A 17,922-nucleotide genomic window follows, 5' to 3' on the forward strand; every position below is an offset into this window, starting at 1 on the left:
GGCGCTTGTGCAGTCGCATGTGTCGTGTGCGGAGCGTGTGGGCAGCGGTGCAGGGGAGATTGCATTTCGGCTTCCGATGCACGAGAGGGACAAGTTCGCCGGGCTGCTTGCCGACGTCGAGACGCGGGGCAAATCACTTGGAGTGAGCGGGTACTCGCTCTCTGTGACGACACTGGAGGAGATCTTCATCAAGGTTGCGCAGGGTACGAAGTTGTGTGATGGCGAGGAGGCAAAGGACAAGGAACCCGTTGATTGGTCGCGCTGTGTGTGGAACGTTGGGTTGATGGAAAGTGAGGGCGCTATTATGTGTACGCAGTTTCGTGCGATGATGGCAAAGCGCCTATGGAACTCGCTGCGTGACCGCCGCACGCAGTTTTTCCAGATTGTCTGCCCCGTTGTTTGCGTGCTGCTGGCGATGCTGCTGACGCTCATCAAAATGTTTGACAACCCACCAATAGTCTTGAGCAGCGACCTGTATGGTTCCCAGGTTGAGATTGATGTGTCGAACTGCGAGGCGGTGTTTGATCTCTCAGTGCCGTTCTCACCGAGCACGCACACTGAGGTGCCGCCCGGTGTTGCGACGTCGCATAATATGTCGGCGTACCTTCTGTCAACCTACCATTCGCACAGCCGTGAGAGGTATGGTGCGTTCGCGTGCCGTGACGCCGACCTTGGGGGTGCGAGCTCTATCTTCTACAACACTTCTGCCCTGCACGAGGTCGCGATTGGTGTGGCGAACTTTTACAATGGACTGCTTCTAAAAGCGCACGGCTCTGCGCAGCGCATGGTGACTCGTGTGCATGCTTTACCAAGTACGCAGGCGCAGGAGGATGTTGTCTCGTCTGTCTACGCGTTACTCATCTCGATTATCATTATGATCCCATTCACCTTCATCCCGTCGACGTTTGTGTCCTGGATCGTGAAGGAGCGGCAGTGCAAGGCGCGCCACCTGCAGAATGTGTCCGGGCTGCGTTTCACTGTGTACTGGGCATCGAACTTTGTTTTCGATTTTTGCTCATATCTTGTCACGGTGTTTCTGGTGATCACCGTGCTTGCCATCTTTAAGCGCAAGGAGTACGTTGCGCCGGCGAACGTTGGGGCGACGATCGTGGCGTTTCTGTTGTACGGCCTCTCTGGCATTGCGATGGCGTACTCTGTGAGTTTCATTTTCTCTGACCACTCGAAGGCCCAGAACGTTGTGATGCTGACGAACTTTATTGTCGGCTTCTTGCTTGTCCTTGCGGTGTCTCTGTTGTCCCTTTCCGAACAGACAGAGCACGTTGCCAACGTGCTACGCTGGGTCTTCCGGATAGTGCCGAGCTACTGTGTTGGCGAGTGTATCAGCAATATGGGGCTAATCAGTGTGTTGCGCACCTTTGGTGGCGTTGTATCTACGTGGAGTATGAACAGTGTTGGCTGGCCGTGTGTGTACATGGCGATTGAGACGCCGCTGCTCTTACTGCTCACGCTTCTCATTGACCACCCGGCCCGTCGGCAGTGCATGCAGCGTCTGTTTCACGACCCTAACGCCTCGCCGGAGGTGATTGAGGGCGAGGACGACGATGCGGTGCGAGAACGTGTCGAGGTGATGGACTCGCCGGGGCGTGTGGATGACCTTGTGCGAGTGGTGAACCTGCGCAAGGTGTACGGAAATGGGAAGGTCGCCGTGAGGAACCTGACGTTTGGTGTGAAGCGCGGGGAGGTGTTTGGATTTCTTGGCACGAATGGCGCGGGCAAGACGACAACCATCTCAATTCTGTGCCAGGAGTTCCTGCCGACAAGTGGGTCGGCTGCGATCTGCGGCTACGATGTTACGACGAACAGCAGCGCAGCGCTACGGTGCATTGGCTACTGCCCGCAATTCGACGCGACGCTTGACCTGCTGACTGTGGAGGAGCACCTGCGTCTGTACGCGGGGGTGCGTGGCATCGTGGCGAGCGAGTGCGACAGCGTGGTGGAGGGTCTGATGAAGATGTGCGCGTTGACAGAGTACCGGAAGACGCTTGCGCACGAGCTGAGCGGTGGCAACCGGCGCAAGCTGAGTGTGGCGATATCGCTGGTCGGTGGCCCGCGCGTGGTGTTCCTTGACGAGCCGTCGGCTGGCATGGACCCTGTTGCGCGCCGCGGGCTGTGGAACGCAATAAAGGCGGTGGCCGACAACTGTTCTGTTGTGCTGACGACGCACCACCTGGAGGAGGTGGAGGCGCTGGCGCATCGTGTTGCGATCATGGTGGATGGCTCGCTGCGGTGCATTGGCGACAAGACACACCTAAAGAACAAGTACGGCAGTGGGTTCGAGGTGACGGTGCGTCCAGTGCACGACGACGACGAGGTGTCGATGGCCGCAGTTGAGGTGTTCATGAATGAGAGCTTTCCAGGCGCGCGGCTTGAGGAGCGGCACTCGAACCGTATGATCTTTGCGTTGCCGCGGACTGCGAAAATGTCGCTGGCGTTCGAGTTGCTGGAGAGGCATCGCCGGTCTCTTGGGCTGAGCGACTATCAGGTTTCACAGACGTCGATCGAGCAGGTGTTTCTGCGCATAAGCGCGGAGGCAGAGCGTGCGCATGAGGAGGAAGAGATGCAAGCAATGATGGAAGGGCGAATAAGGAAGGGCCGCCGATTGTGCTGCTGCTGAGAGTCATCTTATGATTGCTCGCTTTGTTATGGGGAGTGGGGTGACATCCGAAGATACTCTGTCCTATAGGTTTTTTCGTTTTTTAATAGTCTTGCGTTGTGCTTAAAGTGACGCTGATGTGCGTAACTACTTTTGAGAAAGGGTGCTATACTTGTTTTTTTCTTCTTTATGACTGGTTAAAGAGTGATGGGTGCCTCCATATAGGAATATAAAGGTTTTTTAACGGTTATCTACTTGTTGCCCCTTGTGTTGTTTACTGATTGCTTTCTTTTGGGTTTTGTCGGTTGCGAGGCAAAAGGACATTTGTAGTTGGGGCTTGTACTCTTTTCTTGTTGAGTAATGTCGGGTTTGTCGCCGCTGCGCCTGCCGATGATTGATGTAGGCATTAATCTGACAGACGCCATGTACCAAGGTGTGTATAGTGGCCACAAGAGGCACGCGGGTGACATTGAAGCCGTGCTCGCGCGAGCCGTTGCCGTTGGTGTGCGTTGTCTACTTATCACGGCTGGCTCCCTGAAGGAAAGTCGTCAGGCCATTGCACTCTGCAAGAAATACCACTCTGATACCTTGCAGTGCTACTGTACTGTCGGCTGCCATCCAACAAGATGTGGGGAGTTAGCGAAGGATCCTGTGGGATACTACAATGAGCTGAAAAATTTGGTGGAAGAGCATACGGTTCGAAAGGAGGGTGGATGTGTTGCAGCCATTGGTGAACTTGGTCTTGACTACGACCGGCTCTTTTTTTGCGAAGAGGCCGTGCAAATGACTTATTTTGTCAAACAGTTAGATCTGGCGGAGGAGTTTCAGTTGCCTCTCTTTCTCCATGACCGTAACACTGGGGGTGCGTTCTGCGATGTGCTGAAGCAGCACCGTCACCGCTTTCAAGGTGGTGTTGTTCACAGCTTTACAGGGACGGAGGAGGAGCTAGAGAAGCTTTTGGGTCTGGACCTTTATATTGGAGTAAATGGATGTAGTCTTAAAACAGCTGAAAATCTTGCTGCTGTGAGGGCCATTCCGCTGAACAGGCTCATGATTGAGACGGACGGGCCCTGGTGTGAGGTGCGCGGCACGCATGCTTCACATCACTTGCTTGTGGACGCGGCGGCGAGGTGCGGCAGCGTGTCGGATTCATTGCTGAGTACATTTCACGTCTGTCGCAAGGATAAGTTCGTTGAAGGGTCTGTTGTTAAATCGCGATGTGAACCGTGCCACTTGGTGCGGGTGCTTGAGGTTTTATACGAGCTTCACCGTGAGGATGTGGCATCGCTGGAGTGCTTGGCGGCAACCATATACGAAAACACATGCCAGCTCTTTCCATTCCGTCCCTACCATGCTGCAGCGGAAGATGATGAAGAGGAAAAATAAAAATGCCAAAGAATGAAAGATATCAGCTTCGCTTTTGAAAATGACACTTCAAATAACCACGTTGTACCTTTGATATTGCGTTCAGCACCGGTCTTTTTCTTTTGTGTCCTCTGTCGAACCCAGAGAAGTCGGTAATGGAGACTAATTCCGACGTGACGGAAATAAAGTATGAGCTGCTGTTGGTTCACATTGAGCGGTGCGAGCGGCTGTTGCGTCATCCGACTTTGCTCAGCCGCCTACCTGACGGAGGTGAGGGCATTCGTCAACGCCACGCCTTGTACGTTGCAGAACTCTCTAGACGTTGTGCGAAGGACGAGGCTACAACGACGATGAGGGAAGTCGATAAAGCCGAGGTGTCAGCACAGTATGAGGAAGAACAGTCTTATCGCACGTCTGCGTCGGCTGTCGTAGAACAACAAGTGACCGAAAACACACGTGTGAAATGCTCTGCACCCTCCAGTAATGATGCTGGTAAGGAGCCTAATCAAGCCAACGTAGCCGAGTCCGACGAGAAAGTGGCCTGTGCTGTGAGTGAAAAATACAAACATTGCAGGGTGCCCGTTGAAGAGATTGTGCGCCGAACATTTGGCGGCTCCCTCTGCGAGGCTGAAATTCAGCGCATACTCAACGACGTGCCACCCAATTTTTTTTTAACACATGAGGAGACGTTGTTAATGCAACAAAAACGTGTTGAAGAGGAGCGGCTCGAAACACTTGAGCGCTTGCGGCGTCAGCAACAAATCAGGCAGTAGAAGATAATAAATAATGTTTCACCCAAATGGGGCGAATAGTATAGTATGTCTGTAGTTTGTTCATGTGCCTTGCAGTAACTGGGGTTCTTAGCCAATTTTGTTTCTTTTTGCTTCAAGTTTTTTGTCTTTCTTTCAATTTTCACATCTGATGACGCTTAAGAATATTCTCTGGGATTTCGAAGCGCTCTCTGCGCGTGCCCTCCAGCTGGAGGATGTCGGTAACGGTGCATTTCGCAGTGTGCAGCTGTGGACGCCTTCTGTCTCACGGGCGACGTACGGGGGCCAGTTGGTGGCGCATTGCGTCGAGGCGGCGTACCGTACAGTGGGTGCTACCAACATGGACATAAACAGTCTTCATTTAAAGTTTCTGTCACCGGGAAATAGCGAGATAGAAGAGCCGATATTGTACACTGTCAAGTCGCTGCGTGACGGACGTTCTTTCTGCATGCGTTTGATTGTGGCAACTCAGCAAGGGCGGACTTTGCTCACGGCATTCGCTAGTTTTCATCGACGGGAACGTAGTGGTATTCAACATCAGATTTGCCACCCATTTCGTTCGACGAGCCCTGAATCCACAGGGGGTAAATATTGTACTAACAAGTTGTCTAGCATAGTTGAGAAACTTGGGGACTCAAGCAAGGTGTATGTAGCGAGCGGCTGCGAGTGTACTGACACTGCTGGCGTGCAATACATAAACCTTATGGATTTGGACTTCATCCGGAGCGAGTCACCGTGGGACGTGTGGATGCGGATGGACGCCCATGGATGGGCCCTCCTGCAGTCCGCAACAGGTATTCCCAAGGAGCGTTTGCATATAATTGTGGCGTGCTGGCTTTCAGACTTTCTTGTTGCTTTTGCGTCCTTGCTTCCCCATGGCTTCCCGAATACCCACCTCCGTGTCATAACGAGTCTTGATCACAGCATCTACTTTCATTCCCCTGAACTCATCCGTGTGGATGATTGGTTTCTTTACGAGGTGTCTAGCCCGTGGGCGGCGCGCGGTCGAGGACTAAACCATGGACGTATGTATGGCCAGGACGGTGCGCTCTGGATGAGCACTTCTCAGGAAACGCTCCTGCGCATGACTAATGGCTTTGTGTCCAAGCTTTAACGGTAAGAACGGAACGCAGAAACCGAAGAGAAACGTGCCCATATGAGAATCTCTCTGTCTATGGATGTGACGCTGCGGTTTATTATTCGAATTATGCTCTCTTTGCTTTTCTTATTTGAACATAAAGGATATTATTTCGTTCTGTTCAATGATTACCTCTTGTGGAATGCTAACGGCCGCGCAAGCCAATGAGGTTCTGAGGCGGCATATGCTATTTGTCAGTGCTCCGTTATCTCTGGAGTGGGGCAGGAGCCTAGCTGCACTCACAACTCGGCAGCCTGCTGGACGCGGCAGTGGTATTATTCACCAGTCCCAACAATTTTCTCGTGGCATCGTTGTGGATACGAAGAATGAGTCAGTACATCACGCCTCAAGGCATCTTGAGGCAGTTGAGAAGAGCGGGTCTTCAGATGGTGCGGAAGAGCTTCGGGAGGCACTTATAATCTGCTGTAGTTCTACTCAACGTTTGCCTGTACCGGAGGTCACACTGGCAGAACTTCTTCGTATATTCTACGAGCATATGCAGTGCCACAGTGATGACGAAGGTGCGATTTCGGGGGATTATATACTAAACTCGCTTTCACTGTTTTTTGTTTGTGACCGCCAAGAGGCGTACCATCGATACGCCACACCGTTGGTGGAGCTAGGCGTTCTGCGGTCGTGCGATCCGTATTTAGTTGGCCAATCACGGTTTGAAACGATGCGGTTCTCGTGTAGCGCGCCATACCCAGAGGATCTCCATCTTCTGCCTCTCCGTGAACTACTTTCGCGGTTCCTGTGCATCTTTTGCCACAAATCTTGTGTTGAGGGTGGAAACGAGCTTATCTACTTGAGCCACTCCCGTTGGATGTTTCATCCGAGGCCCGATGCTCGCGATAGGGATGAAACGCTAGATACACCTTTCAGCCCATTTCCGGAGTCTCTTCGCCGTGGCTTTCTTGGTCCTTTAATGCAATTTGTAACTTCTTTTTGTATTGCTGATTGCAGGATGCATGACGCGTGGGGCAGCGACTGTTGCATAGTGTGCCTTGACGGTGTAAAGATAGCATTATGCCTTCTGGCATTGAATAACACACCGTTGAATGTGCTGAATCCGGAGAATGGGAGCTTGGATAGGTGTGATTGCCCAGTGTCTGTGGCAATCGGCTTCCCTGACAACGTTCCAGATTCACACATTCGGTCCGGTGTGCAGCGGATGCTTGATGTGATTGAGTTTCGGGAAGGTCCCCGGGTTGATTATGGCGTCCGTATTGGTCAGTTGCCGGAAGAGTTTCGACGCTGGTGTCGTACTATCGGTGAGCAGCTGTTCTATATGGTTAGCGAGCTCTTTTTTAACCCCCTTTCTGCTGGTGGGACGACACTAAACCTACAACCTGATTGGAAACTTTTGATGTGCGGCAATTGTGAGAGTTGGCGAAAAGAAAAAAGTGATTGGGGGTATTCCCTGTATGGACCTGGATTTCTGAATCCCGCCCCTCGGGTAGCCTCGCTGTCGAGGCAAACCTTTCTGTTAGCATCGGAGTTGCATTGGAGCTTCCAAAGGGCTTTGGCGGCTAGTACAATGGTGGGTGGCTGCTTTGCGACTGTATTACTGGTTGGATCGCAAGTGGTTTTGAGTGACTGCCACCCCTACCTGACGTCTTTGCTAACCATCGATGCGCGCCATGGCACATGTGTTGGTAAGGACCTGCAACTTCCTATAGGGCCTTTGGCCGATGATATGTTTGGTGGAGGAAAGCATTCCAGGGTGTTGTCTCACCTTTGGGGCCGCGTTGTTTGTACGAACTTCCGCCAGTCTTCGCTGCATCTGGCATGGCGATACCTTTCAGCCCCTGTTGTTCGTCTTGTGCACCAGGGAAGTGAAGACGATGTTAGTGGTCTCTTTTACCGCTCATTGACAGTGACAATAGGGGATGTGCATCTGGTGATGCTCCTCGGTAGAGGAAGAAGCACTCATGTTGAGAGACCACATGAGGACGCCGTGTGGGATGAACTGGTTAGGATTTCCTTGCGTGAAATGGCGGAGCGTGAGCATGACATGGAGGAGCTTTCTTCCTCTGTGGCGGAGCGTGACACTCCACAGCGCCCACCACGTTGTGGTGGGCGCGTAGAAGGCCCCATCTGCATCGGCCACGAACTTACCACCGGGTCGCCAACACTTCTTGGTCGTCTTGACGGCATGGCGACAGACGATGGGGCTGTGTGGGAAGCGCAGTTGGTGAAAGAGATACCATATGCACAGGCGCTGCTTGGAAATGCGTTGTGTTCGCAGCGTCGGTACGGGGATAGCATGGTGTTTGATTCCTTTGTCTTTCCTACTCTACCGGTAACACGCGTTGTATTGGGCCGCACAGCCTTCGGCTGTTACGGCAGGGAACGCGGAACCTGTGGTGCAGTGTGCTGTCACCAGGTGGGTGGCCAGGAGCTTTTCTTCACTGACGTCAAATCGGCCACATTTCGCTCAGTAGAGGAGAGCTTTGCTTCTTTCATGGCAACTCGTACAGGTGAAAGAGGTGTGAAGGTCTAGTTACCTGGAAGTTGCCTCTCTTTCCTTCCACCTATCGACATATCTTGTTTCTACGATGCGGAGTATTCTCTTGATGCTGTGCGACGCCCTCTTCAATCTTTTTTTTTTTCTTTGAGTATATCCCTTTCTCATTCTTGCTTCTTGAGTGTGGTGCTGTGGCGAACAGTGTTTGGGTTTTCTGGTCGGTGCGTGAGGCACGTTGGAGTTGCGGGTTCGGTGTTGCCGTGCATGCGCCTTGTCATCTCCGTGCTGCTCTTTCCTTCAGGTCGCGCTTGAGGTGCTATGAATGGAAAACAAACGGGACACCATTGCAATCGTGCTTTGTGTGGAATTTTTAAAATCTTTATTATCTTTATCTTGACGCGCGTTTTTATATTCACAGGAAACCATTTTTTCCCCCCCTCCGTGCTGCTCTTCCTCGTCCCCTAGCATACAGTGCTGTATTCTGTCTTTGTTCGTGTTGGCGCACCAATCCTCTCGCCCGCGTGGTTTACTCCTGCTGACTTCTTAATGGTGTGGTGTGGTGTATTTCGGATCGTTGGACTCCAGTACATTGTGTGGCGGTGGTGGGGGTAGTATGTGTACCACAGTGTGGGTCTCTCCCGTGAGACACAGCAACAAGCACATAGGGATGCTTGACGTCTTCCCTACAAACACCAACAGCACCGTAGTATAGTGACTGAGGTGGTGAAGGATTACTGCGGCTGCTAGACGACTGGCGTGCCGTTCTGGTTTGTTTGGTGCACATGTTGGCCATCTTCTGCCGTTTATACCCGGAATGGATGAACGTTTAATGGAAGCATTTTGACCAGCAGAGATGTGTTTGGTATGCACCATTGATACAGGAAGCAGACAGCAAAAAAAAAAACCGTATCGTTTGATGTCTTGAAACGTTAGAAGATTTGTGTACCACGCAAAAACTCGTTTTCTTCCGATTGATGATGATGATGAATGGATCAACGATTCCATGCGTATTGCCGCTTTACGCGTGAAATACGCGTCGAATGTTGTGACATCTGCTGCGGTGAAGTTCATCATGGGACTGACTGCTTTTGAAAATGCCCGTTTTTTTTTGTTCTTTGCTGGTGCGATTCCCCGCCTCCTCTTGCGACGCGCTCTTGTCGTTTTATGTGAACATATTTTTGTATGTATATACCTTTCTTCATGTGCAACTGCCTTTCTTTCTTCTGTGGTGCGAGCTGCAGGACGTAGTGGCGCTGTTGGCTCTATGTGGTCCGTTATTCGCAGGCTGCAGGGCGAGCCAATCGCCGACGCCAGCGCAGTAGACGATCTGACCCGCTTTGAACGCAACCAGCGTTGCATTGCGATGCACGAGATGAGGCCGCACCCCCGGCCGCTCGACCCGGAGATTTTCACGCGTGCCTACGGCGAGTTAGGGTATGAGAAGGTGCGCGTGTGGATGCTGAGCGACGACGTGGCGAGGCGACGGCAGGCTGTGGATCACCTCCTCGAGCTGTACGTAATGCAGCGGGAGAACGTGATTCGTAGCCTGCGCTACGGATTTCTCGAGCTGATGCTCTCCACACTCCACCACGATGAGGCGGAGGAGATGAGGTGCAAGGCCGCTGAGGCTCTCGCACTTCTTCTGCGGGAGCCGAAGGCGCTTGACATGCTTCTCGCTATGGACGACGATAGGGCGACGCTGCGCGAGCTGCTCAACACCCTCGATGATCCTTCATCAGACGTTATTGTGCTAGCCTTGCGTCTGGTGATTGTGTGCCGCGCGGCGTACAACGCGTACGAGGCCACGCGGCGTCTTGTTGGCTACGGCCTCATCGAGCGCTGCATCGTTCTGCTGCGCCACGATGAGGATAAAGTCGCCGCAATGGCCTGCTCCGCCCTTGTGACGATATTTGACGTAAAGGAGGCGTTCATCCCGTTCATCAAAGCGGCCGGCATGAGGGCGGTTACTGCGGCGCTGGCGAGAAATGACCCGTTCGTTGCGGCGGAGGCCGCGGAGGTGGTAACACAGGCCGCCTCCTATCGCCTGGGCAAAAAAGCCGCGGTCGACAGCGGCACTCTCGTGGCGCTGGTACCGTACATGACACACGACAACCTGCGGGTGCGCACAGCCGTCACTGGCGCGGTTGCGCAGCTTACCATCTACGAGCCGGGGAAACAGCAGGCGGTGGATGATGGCATTGCGCAGGTTCTTCTTGCGCTGCTGATGCGGGAAGAGGAGGAGGAGCGCGACGTCCTTGTCAACGTTGTCAAGACAATTGTCAACGTCGCCGAGCACCCGATGGGAAGGCGGCAGCTCCTCAGCGCAAAGGGGCGTTTGCAGCGCATCGCTAGTGGCGCCGACGACTACCAGCCGCTGACATCATCTGTCTGTGAGGCTCTTAGCCAGTTGGAGAGAAAATGCTAGATGTGGATTTGTCTTGTTCCGTGGTTAGCATGTAAAGAATGGTTTTTTGTACAATATCTCTACACTGTCTGTGAGGGGTATTTTTCCGTGCGTGGATTGAGTGCGAGGCCGTGCGTCCTATTTCCCTGCTCCCCGTAGTGTTTTTTTCTCCTTCGTTAGTAGCGAAAAATTTCTATAGAAGGCTCTTATTTCAAGGACAGTGAACTACAGAAAGAGGGAGAGAGCGAGGGGAAAAGAGAAGTAATCGTGGCACTCTCTGTGATCGTGTGCGACAAGGATGACTGTGACTTCTAGAAGAGTGTCCGCGATGCCGCAAGCGGGAAAAACACGCTCTTCGAAAAGGGTCAAGGCGGGGACGCTGACAAAGAGTGAGGGGACGCATGGGAGTTACGCTGGCCTTGTTCTTAATCTTGCGGCGTGCGTTGACACGCTTGCAAACTTCTCTTTAATCCCCATTGTCGCACTCCAAAGTGAGGCTATTCCGCTCTCACGCGCCACACTGGCGCTGGCTCAATCGTTTGTATTCTTTCCGCAGTTGTGGAGTACGCCCATAGCTGAACGGTTTGCGAGGCGTGTTGGTGGATTCGCTGCGTATGCAGCAACGCTGCTCGCTACAGCAGTTAGTATTTTCCTTAGTGCAATGGCTTTGCGTGAGGGATCACTCTACTTGTTTCTGGCGGCACGCATTGTGAATGGTTTATTTCGCCATATCAGAATATTCGGCACCCTTGCCATGCAAGAACTGCCACTGGCAGCAAAAGGCTTGGATGTGAAGCGGGTAACTACTTTTAGCCTCCCGGCTGCCATGATATTTGGCGGCGCTCTTGGTGATTACGGAGATGGAGTGGCGTCTGTGTCACTTTTAATGGCTGCTATAGAGCTCGCCATCGCAGTTCTCGTCGGCTTGTTGTCATTCAAAGTTGTGCGTAAATCAAAGACTATTCCCGCCGTACAGACTGTGAACGCGTACAAAAAATGGCTTCTTCGTCGGCGCTATCACGAGTTTGCCGTTTTCATTCCCGTCGCACTTACTACCCTTTGTGCCTCCATGAACCAATGTATGTACCCTTTTACGGACCGCCGAGCGTTTCACCTTGATTTTTTTGTTGTTGGTATCCACATGGCAGTAGTCATAACCACACCAATCATTTTTGCTCCTTTTCTTGTAAAGTGGTGCACCGATATGACGCATTTGATGATTCATGCGTCTGCTGTTTTGCTTGTGGTTGGAGCATCGATTAGCCCCTGTGTTGCTGAGAACGGTATTGCGTTCTACTTCTTCACGACATGGCTACTCACGGATCTCCCCGCTGCAGTCTTGGAATCGGCACTTTGCCCCCGTGTTGTGGATAATTTCAGTGTTGCCGAACAACCGTTCGCCGAGAAGCTACTGTTGCATGTCAGACAAACTTTTAAACAGTGGTCGGCTGTTCTGCTTGTTTTTATGCAAGCGGTATTTGATAATCGCAGTGATGTCATGCGCGTCGCTACAGCACCCCTGGCTCTGGGGGTGCTAGTATTCACTACAACGCGTCGTGTCACCGCTACGATGTTTACTGTCGTTTTCGTCCACTGTGTGCTGGGGTGGTTGTCTCCCGCAGACAACAACGACACCTGGAACAGCATAATAGCGCTTGCTCGATCGTGGCTTCCCTTGCTTCTGCGAGGCCACAGTGACATCAGTGAATAATACATAACGATGCGGATGTAGATAGAAAGAAAGAGTTGTCTTAATGATATTTGGCGGATAGATTTCCTTTTTTTCTTTTTTCGTGAAGCTTTGTCATCCGTTGCGTTGACCTCTATTTATTGGGGGTGAGAGCGCACCCCCTTTAAAAAAAAAACTTTCTGTTTTATTCGTCTTTGGCTTTTTTTTCCTTTGCTTATCAGTTGTCTCCTTGTTCCTTCCGTTTTGTTTTCTTCGTTTTGGCTTCCCCGTCATCAGCCAAGGTGCCCATAGCTGCTGCTCGCACTGGATTCGCGCGGAATGACGGGTGCGGTTGCCCCAGAAGCCGTTGACGCAGACCTGCAAGCGGAGGCACTGAGGCGCTTCAATCCGTTAGTGTTCACGTTTTCTGTGCCGACTCCAAGGAATGTGTGTCTCCCCAAAATTGTCGATGCAATGACACGCGACCCCGCATTCGCGGGGAAACTGCACGTGCTGGATCGGCGCTCCGCCAGCATCCCGGCGCAGGAGCCGCGGGGCCGACAGAGCGACCGGCGGATTAAGCCCGTCGACAGCGCCAAGAGTGTCGCGGCGCTCCTCTACGAGGACTACGTGCGCATCGCAGTGGACCGCGAGGTGAAGCGGCGCGAAGAGGAATGCGCACGTGAGGCGAGGTACCGCGCCATCGTCGCCCTCTATGTCGAGGATGGCCTCAGCGATGCGGAGGCAGCGGAGGCGGCGAAGCAGGAGTTGGAGGAGGCCGCCGCGGAGGCCGCGTCGAGCGAGGAGGGCGACGGCCGCGAGCGGCTGTACGTGTACCTCCCCACGTACCCCACCACAGTGGAAGAGGTCACGGAGCTGCACAACTGTGGGCTGTGCCTCCACGCGGTTGTGTCGCTGACGAGCCGTGTCGTGCTCAGTGGTTCTGCCGCCGCTGAGAGCCCGCTGCATGTGGCTGAGGTGACCAAGGGGAAGGGGAAGAAAGACACAAAGAAGTCGTTGCAGAAGGAAAGAAATGCACAAGATGAAGATAAGATGCGTCTGTCACTGGAAGCTGAACTGCAGCAGTACCTGGCGGGGGCGAAGCAACCGCTGCCCTATCTGAAGGACATTTGCGTCCACTTGTACGATGTCCCAACTGAGGCGTTGCCCGCTGTTCCAAAAGCGAATACCACTGGGGATGCGGCAGCAGCAGCAGCGTCTGCAGCGGTACCAGCTGTGGTTTACCGTTTGAAGGGTACTGAAGATGCGGTTTTTGGAGCAGTGATGGACGCTGTTGTTATGCTCGAGGAGCTCTACGCTGGATTCTGTGAGTGGAAACGTACGCGCGTTGAGGTAATAGTCCCTCCGTACTTTCCGCTTAGTTATCCACAAGCCGGAGAGGTGGTGGCATCGCCGGTGGAAGAGAGAGGACGAAAGAGGTCTGTCAGCAACAAGAAGAAGACCTCACCTGCCCCTGTAGCCTCCACGGGGAGTGCTGAACCTATTCCGGTTGTTCATGCCGATCCCAAGCAAATGAAGGATGTCGTTGTGCACCGAGCCGTGTTCGATGCAACACTAGGGGAGGGGAAGTTGAGCTCGTTTGACAGACGCACCTTCCGCACAGCATGTGCTTTGCAGATTGCGGCTACGCTCTCCATGCCGATGCCTCATCTGTTAGAGCCTTATCTCACTGCGGCGAAGCGAGAAAGACAACAAATGCTAGAAAACAAAGAGTACGCTACTGCATTCGTAAATTATATTTTTGATGTTGCTTTGCAAGGGGAGAGTTCTGCGTACTTAAAGCGCCTTTCGGGCTCTGATGAAAGGGAGGCAGTAGACGACCCTTTCTCAACTGTCGTGTCATCAGCGGCTTTGACGACACGAAAGATGTCAACATTACCATTGGATGAAGAATCAACTGGCGCTTCTTTTCCAGCTGCAGCCGAAACCACGGATGATATTGCGTCAATAGACGCTAGGGAAGCCGTCTCCTCTCTTCTTTGTGAATGCTTCGGTGTTGAGGCGGAGCAAGCAGAGAAATTGGTGGCTGACATGACCACACTTGGCGTGGTTAGCTTGGGGAGACGGAAGGAAATTGAACAGTGCTTGAAGATAAATAAGTCCTACAGCTGGCGAACTGCGCATACAAGCGTGGGATCTTGCGACGTTGAGGTGCTATACCGCGGCGACGGCACACCGCGCACGCAGAGTTCCGTGTACGCCTTCCGCGGCTCAACGAGCTTCGCGGATTATGTGGAGTGGCACAAGCACTGTGCCAGCGAGGCGCTCTACTACAACCCGCCACCGCCGGACAGCGATGAGGATGAACCCAATGAAGAAGAAGAAGAGGAAGAAGAAGAAGAAGAGGAAGATGAGGAAGAGAATGGACCAGGGAACGAAGGAATGGAGGTTCCTAAAGCCAAACGATCGAAAAAAATAAAGAATGTTGAGGAGCCTCCTCCAGTGGATGTTGTGGAAGTGGCTGATGCATCGCTGCGCCGCCGCCGCGCGTATGAGGACACATTGCGGCGGCTCCGTTGTGGCGAAAATTTTGTTCAGGAGTTGATTGTGTCGGGAGCTGGAGCTCATTGTGCGACACAGGAGGTGCAGTGGATGTTTACCGATGATGGTTCCACTATTGAGGTTCAACGCGCTGTGGGAAACACAGAACAGGTTCACTGCAGTGTCGCTGCTCCGGGGGGTGTGACGTTTGGTTTTCTGACGCTGAATGTCCCGGCGACAGAGGAGGTGCCCTCCGTGATATCAAGTGGGGTGCGCTCCTTTCTCTGCGTTGATGAAGCGGTGCGGTTCTTCTTCGAGGTCGTGGCAGACAACACCGGTGCGGTGGAGCGTGCAGCGTACAATAAGGCATTGGAGGTTGCCAAGCTAGAGGCGAAGGCGCAGTACGACGCACTTGAGCAGGCCAAGGCGCCGAGAGGCTCGAAGGAAAAGGCACCGCCGCCGACACTAGCCGCGCTGGAGGAGGCGCTCATCTCGCAGATTCCTGTTCCGAGCGAGCGGGAAAAATTACCCCCGCAGACGGTTACGAGGGCCTTACTGAGGGATAGCACAGCTATCACTTTTGATGCTGAAAAGAAGTGCATGCATCTAGCTGTTGTTAGAAGCGTTCTTCATTCCACACTGGTTGACCTGGTGGTGGATGTGTGGGAGGGTAACGGCCTTCGAACTCTTCGTGTTCACTACATTGAGGCAGTGACTTTGTACTCCGATGGTTGTGCAGTGGTAAACTCACCAGAGTTGGACGGATACCGTGTTTCCATGGACGTGTTCGGAAATTACGTGACTGTAAACGCAGAAGGCATAATGCTTCGTGTCAGTGCATCAGGTAAGCGCCTGGTGGTTAGAACAGATGGTGGAAAGGAGTCATTGGAGCCGTTGCTTGTTGCTACAAAAGTTGACCCGATCACTGGTAAGCAACTGGTGGTGCGCCAGGACGGGATACAGGTTATGTGGGGGACCCGGCAGCAGCACGAAGGCGTCGTGTACGGCTCGGGGTGCTCCTGCACCGGTACAGAGGATGGGTTCACATGGCACTTCGCAGGCTTCCCAGATCTTCATGTGAATTCCGAGGCAGGGCGTATAGGCTTTGTTGTTGACCGCGTGGAAACTGTCATGGATGTTGTGGGGCAGGTGCTGCAAGTGATGCACAGCCAAAATGGTGGCGAGGCCACATTGGACTGGAAAAAGCATACACTGCATGTGCGACCCATGCATGACGGGAATGTTTACACAGCTGACTGTGCCTTTGGTGGCCTTGTTGGCTCTGCTCAGTCCACTGAATACTGCGTCTCGCCTTTTGGGCGTTGTGGGGAGGTGCGAGAAGATGTCTTCAAGAAGAAAGAGGTCCTCAGCGAGAGGTTTCTGCAATGCTACGAAGAGACTGGAGGGAAGTTTGACGATGCAGCACTGCACAGGGCCCACTTGTCTGTATCGCCCTCTGTGATCAGTGGGGATTCTCTTCGTCGTGCAAATCCGCCATTTATAAGTGAGACAGCCTCAAGCTGTACACGGTATGCCGAGCGAGAAATTGACAGTCTACTAGGCCCGGGCATTCAAAAAAACAGAGACCTGCTTCGAGGTGTGGTTAGGAAACGTGGGGGAAGTAACGAAGAGGGAGTTTTGCTCTTCATGAACCCATGGCTCTTAAGTGTGCTATTGCATCGCCTGAAGAAGAACATCGACCCGGCGTACTCGCGACCGCTTCTGGGCGCTTCTTTTGCTAACGGAATTGTTCAAGAGCACATCCTCTTTCTTCAGCCATCTTGCGAAGAAACAGTGAAAACGTATAGTACCGTAATCCCTCTGGCAGCATCACTTCGAGAGTTCGCTCTTATACCCCGCTTGAGGAGCGCAAAACAATTGCAAGTGGAGAAGGCAACTAGTGCGGTTCACCTCATTACGGCGAAGCCTGATGCACCCTTGGAGGCGTCAGCTCTCGCAGATTTGTTGCGCAACGAACGTCTTCTTTCTTATGAAGATCAAGCGTGGTTGGAGGTGATGCGGACACTACCCCCTGCTTCTGCTGCTGAAGTTGCTTTAAGAGCAACAGCAGAATCAGAGACTGTGGTTCAATCCGTGCCTGAAAAACAAGGCATTAAGTCATCTCGAAATAACAGTGCTTCTGAGGCGAAGGTCGAGCGCACCCTGTCAGAATGTAGGAAACCGCAAAGAACGCAGCGCTCCAGTTTCAATTATTGGCACTCTACAGGTTTAATCGTTGCAGCGGAGAGCAATGAGGCTGCATTGAAGGTGAACAATGACGACACAGCTGTCAATTGTTCTGGAGCAGATGGCGATGTGAAGACGACTGCAGTCGCGGCTGAGGCACCTCCGGCGACCGAGGTTGTGCATATCGACGGGAAGGGTGGTGGTGTACCGTTTATGCATTCCTTCGTGAAGAGGGAGATGCCGTCACAGGAGCGTCACTTTCTCCCTTCACTATCGGTATCACCGTTGACAGTTTCGTTTGGACGGGTTATGAGAGGTTACCGCTACGCTGTTCCTCTGACACTGTTGAATACTTCTACAGTTCCATGTCGCTATCGCATCACACTTTCTCCAGGTAATAAGACGCTGTTGCGCGTTCACTACCCGCGGCACTTCTTGGCGGCGGGTCTTTCCACTACGGCACAGGTGGAGCTATCAGGGACGCAGACGCTTGGAGCGATGTCGGTGGACCTCACTGTTGCGCACGAGGGCGGCACCACCATTGTTACAGTAGACTTTGAAACTTTAGAGGAGGCGGACGTCTTGCCACCTACCGCACATGATGGTGGGGCAGTGCTGCTGGGCCCCACATTGGTGAATTCGTTTGTCCCGGGGACGACTCGCCGCCCACCGCCTCACCTTGTCCGAAGCAAAACAGAGGAGGGTACAGACGGCGCTGAGGCCGTTGTGGAGCCGATGTAAATCCTTGAAATGTACATCCCATAAATGAAATGTCATTCAACAATGTGGATTTCTTGTTTAATTTT

At 52.9% G+C, this 17,922-nt stretch overlaps 8 protein-coding genes across 8 annotated transcripts; all 8 read left to right on the forward strand.

Annotated features, from left to right (window-relative positions):
• Nucleotides 1-76: 76 nt before the first annotated feature.
• On the forward strand, nucleotides 77-2,635 carry DQ04_00761000 (putative ABC transporter; the record flags this gene model as incomplete). Its single annotated transcript, XM_009309655.1, has 1 exon — nucleotides 77-2,635. One exon carries the CDS (start codon nucleotides 77-79, stop codon nucleotides 2,633-2,635), a length of 2,559 nt encoding a protein of 852 aa, XP_009307930.1.
• A 339-nt stretch (nucleotides 2,636-2,974) lies between these two features.
• On the forward strand, nucleotides 2,975-4,000 carry DQ04_00761010 (tatD related deoxyribonuclease; the record flags this gene model as incomplete). Its single annotated transcript, XM_009309656.1, has 1 exon — nucleotides 2,975-4,000. The coding sequence occupies one exon, from the start codon at nucleotides 2,975-2,977 to the stop codon at nucleotides 3,998-4,000; it is 1,026 nt and encodes a 341-aa protein (XP_009307931.1).
• A 134-nt stretch (nucleotides 4,001-4,134) lies between these two features.
• Nucleotides 4,135-4,752, forward strand: DQ04_00761020 (putative protein kinase; the record flags this gene model as incomplete). The annotated part of the gene is made up of 1 exon (XM_009309657.1): nucleotides 4,135-4,752. The coding sequence occupies one exon, from the start codon at nucleotides 4,135-4,137 to the stop codon at nucleotides 4,750-4,752; it is 618 nt and encodes a 205-aa protein (XP_009307932.1).
• A 148-nt stretch (nucleotides 4,753-4,900) lies between these two features.
• Nucleotides 4,901-5,863, forward strand: DQ04_00761030 (putative acyl-CoA thioesterase; the record flags this gene model as incomplete). Its single annotated transcript, XM_009309658.1, has 1 exon — nucleotides 4,901-5,863. The coding sequence occupies one exon, from the start codon at nucleotides 4,901-4,903 to the stop codon at nucleotides 5,861-5,863; it is 963 nt and encodes a 320-aa protein (XP_009307933.1).
• A 148-nt stretch (nucleotides 5,864-6,011) lies between these two features.
• On the forward strand, nucleotides 6,012-8,390 carry DQ04_00761040 (putative protein kinase; the record flags this gene model as incomplete). The annotated part of the gene is made up of 1 exon (XM_009309659.1): nucleotides 6,012-8,390. One exon carries the CDS (start codon nucleotides 6,012-6,014, stop codon nucleotides 8,388-8,390), a length of 2,379 nt encoding a protein of 792 aa, XP_009307934.1.
• A 1,228-nt stretch (nucleotides 8,391-9,618) lies between these two features.
• On the forward strand, nucleotides 9,619-10,779 carry DQ04_00761050 (hypothetical protein; the record flags this gene model as incomplete). Its single annotated transcript, XM_009309660.1, has 1 exon — nucleotides 9,619-10,779. One exon carries the CDS (start codon nucleotides 9,619-9,621, stop codon nucleotides 10,777-10,779), a length of 1,161 nt encoding a protein of 386 aa, XP_009307935.1.
• A 277-nt stretch (nucleotides 10,780-11,056) lies between these two features.
• On the forward strand, nucleotides 11,057-12,469 carry DQ04_00761060 (putative retrotransposon hot spot (RHS) protein; the record flags this gene model as incomplete). Its single annotated transcript, XM_009309661.1, has 1 exon — nucleotides 11,057-12,469. One exon carries the CDS (start codon nucleotides 11,057-11,059, stop codon nucleotides 12,467-12,469), a length of 1,413 nt encoding a protein of 470 aa, XP_009307936.1.
• Nucleotides 12,470-12,766: 297 nt separating this feature from the next.
• On the forward strand, nucleotides 12,767-17,857 carry DQ04_00761070 (hypothetical protein; the record flags this gene model as incomplete). Its single annotated transcript, XM_009309662.1, has 1 exon — nucleotides 12,767-17,857. The coding sequence occupies one exon, from the start codon at nucleotides 12,767-12,769 to the stop codon at nucleotides 17,855-17,857; it is 5,091 nt and encodes a 1,696-aa protein (XP_009307937.1).
• Nucleotides 17,858-17,922: the final 65 nt, after the last annotated feature.

The sequence above is a fragment of the Trypanosoma grayi genome (assembly GCF_000691245.1).
Source record: "Trypanosoma grayi strain ANR4 Tgr_76_V1, whole genome shotgun sequence".
Lineage (NCBI taxonomy): Eukaryota > Euglenozoa > Kinetoplastea > Trypanosomatida > Trypanosomatidae > Trypanosoma > Trypanosoma grayi.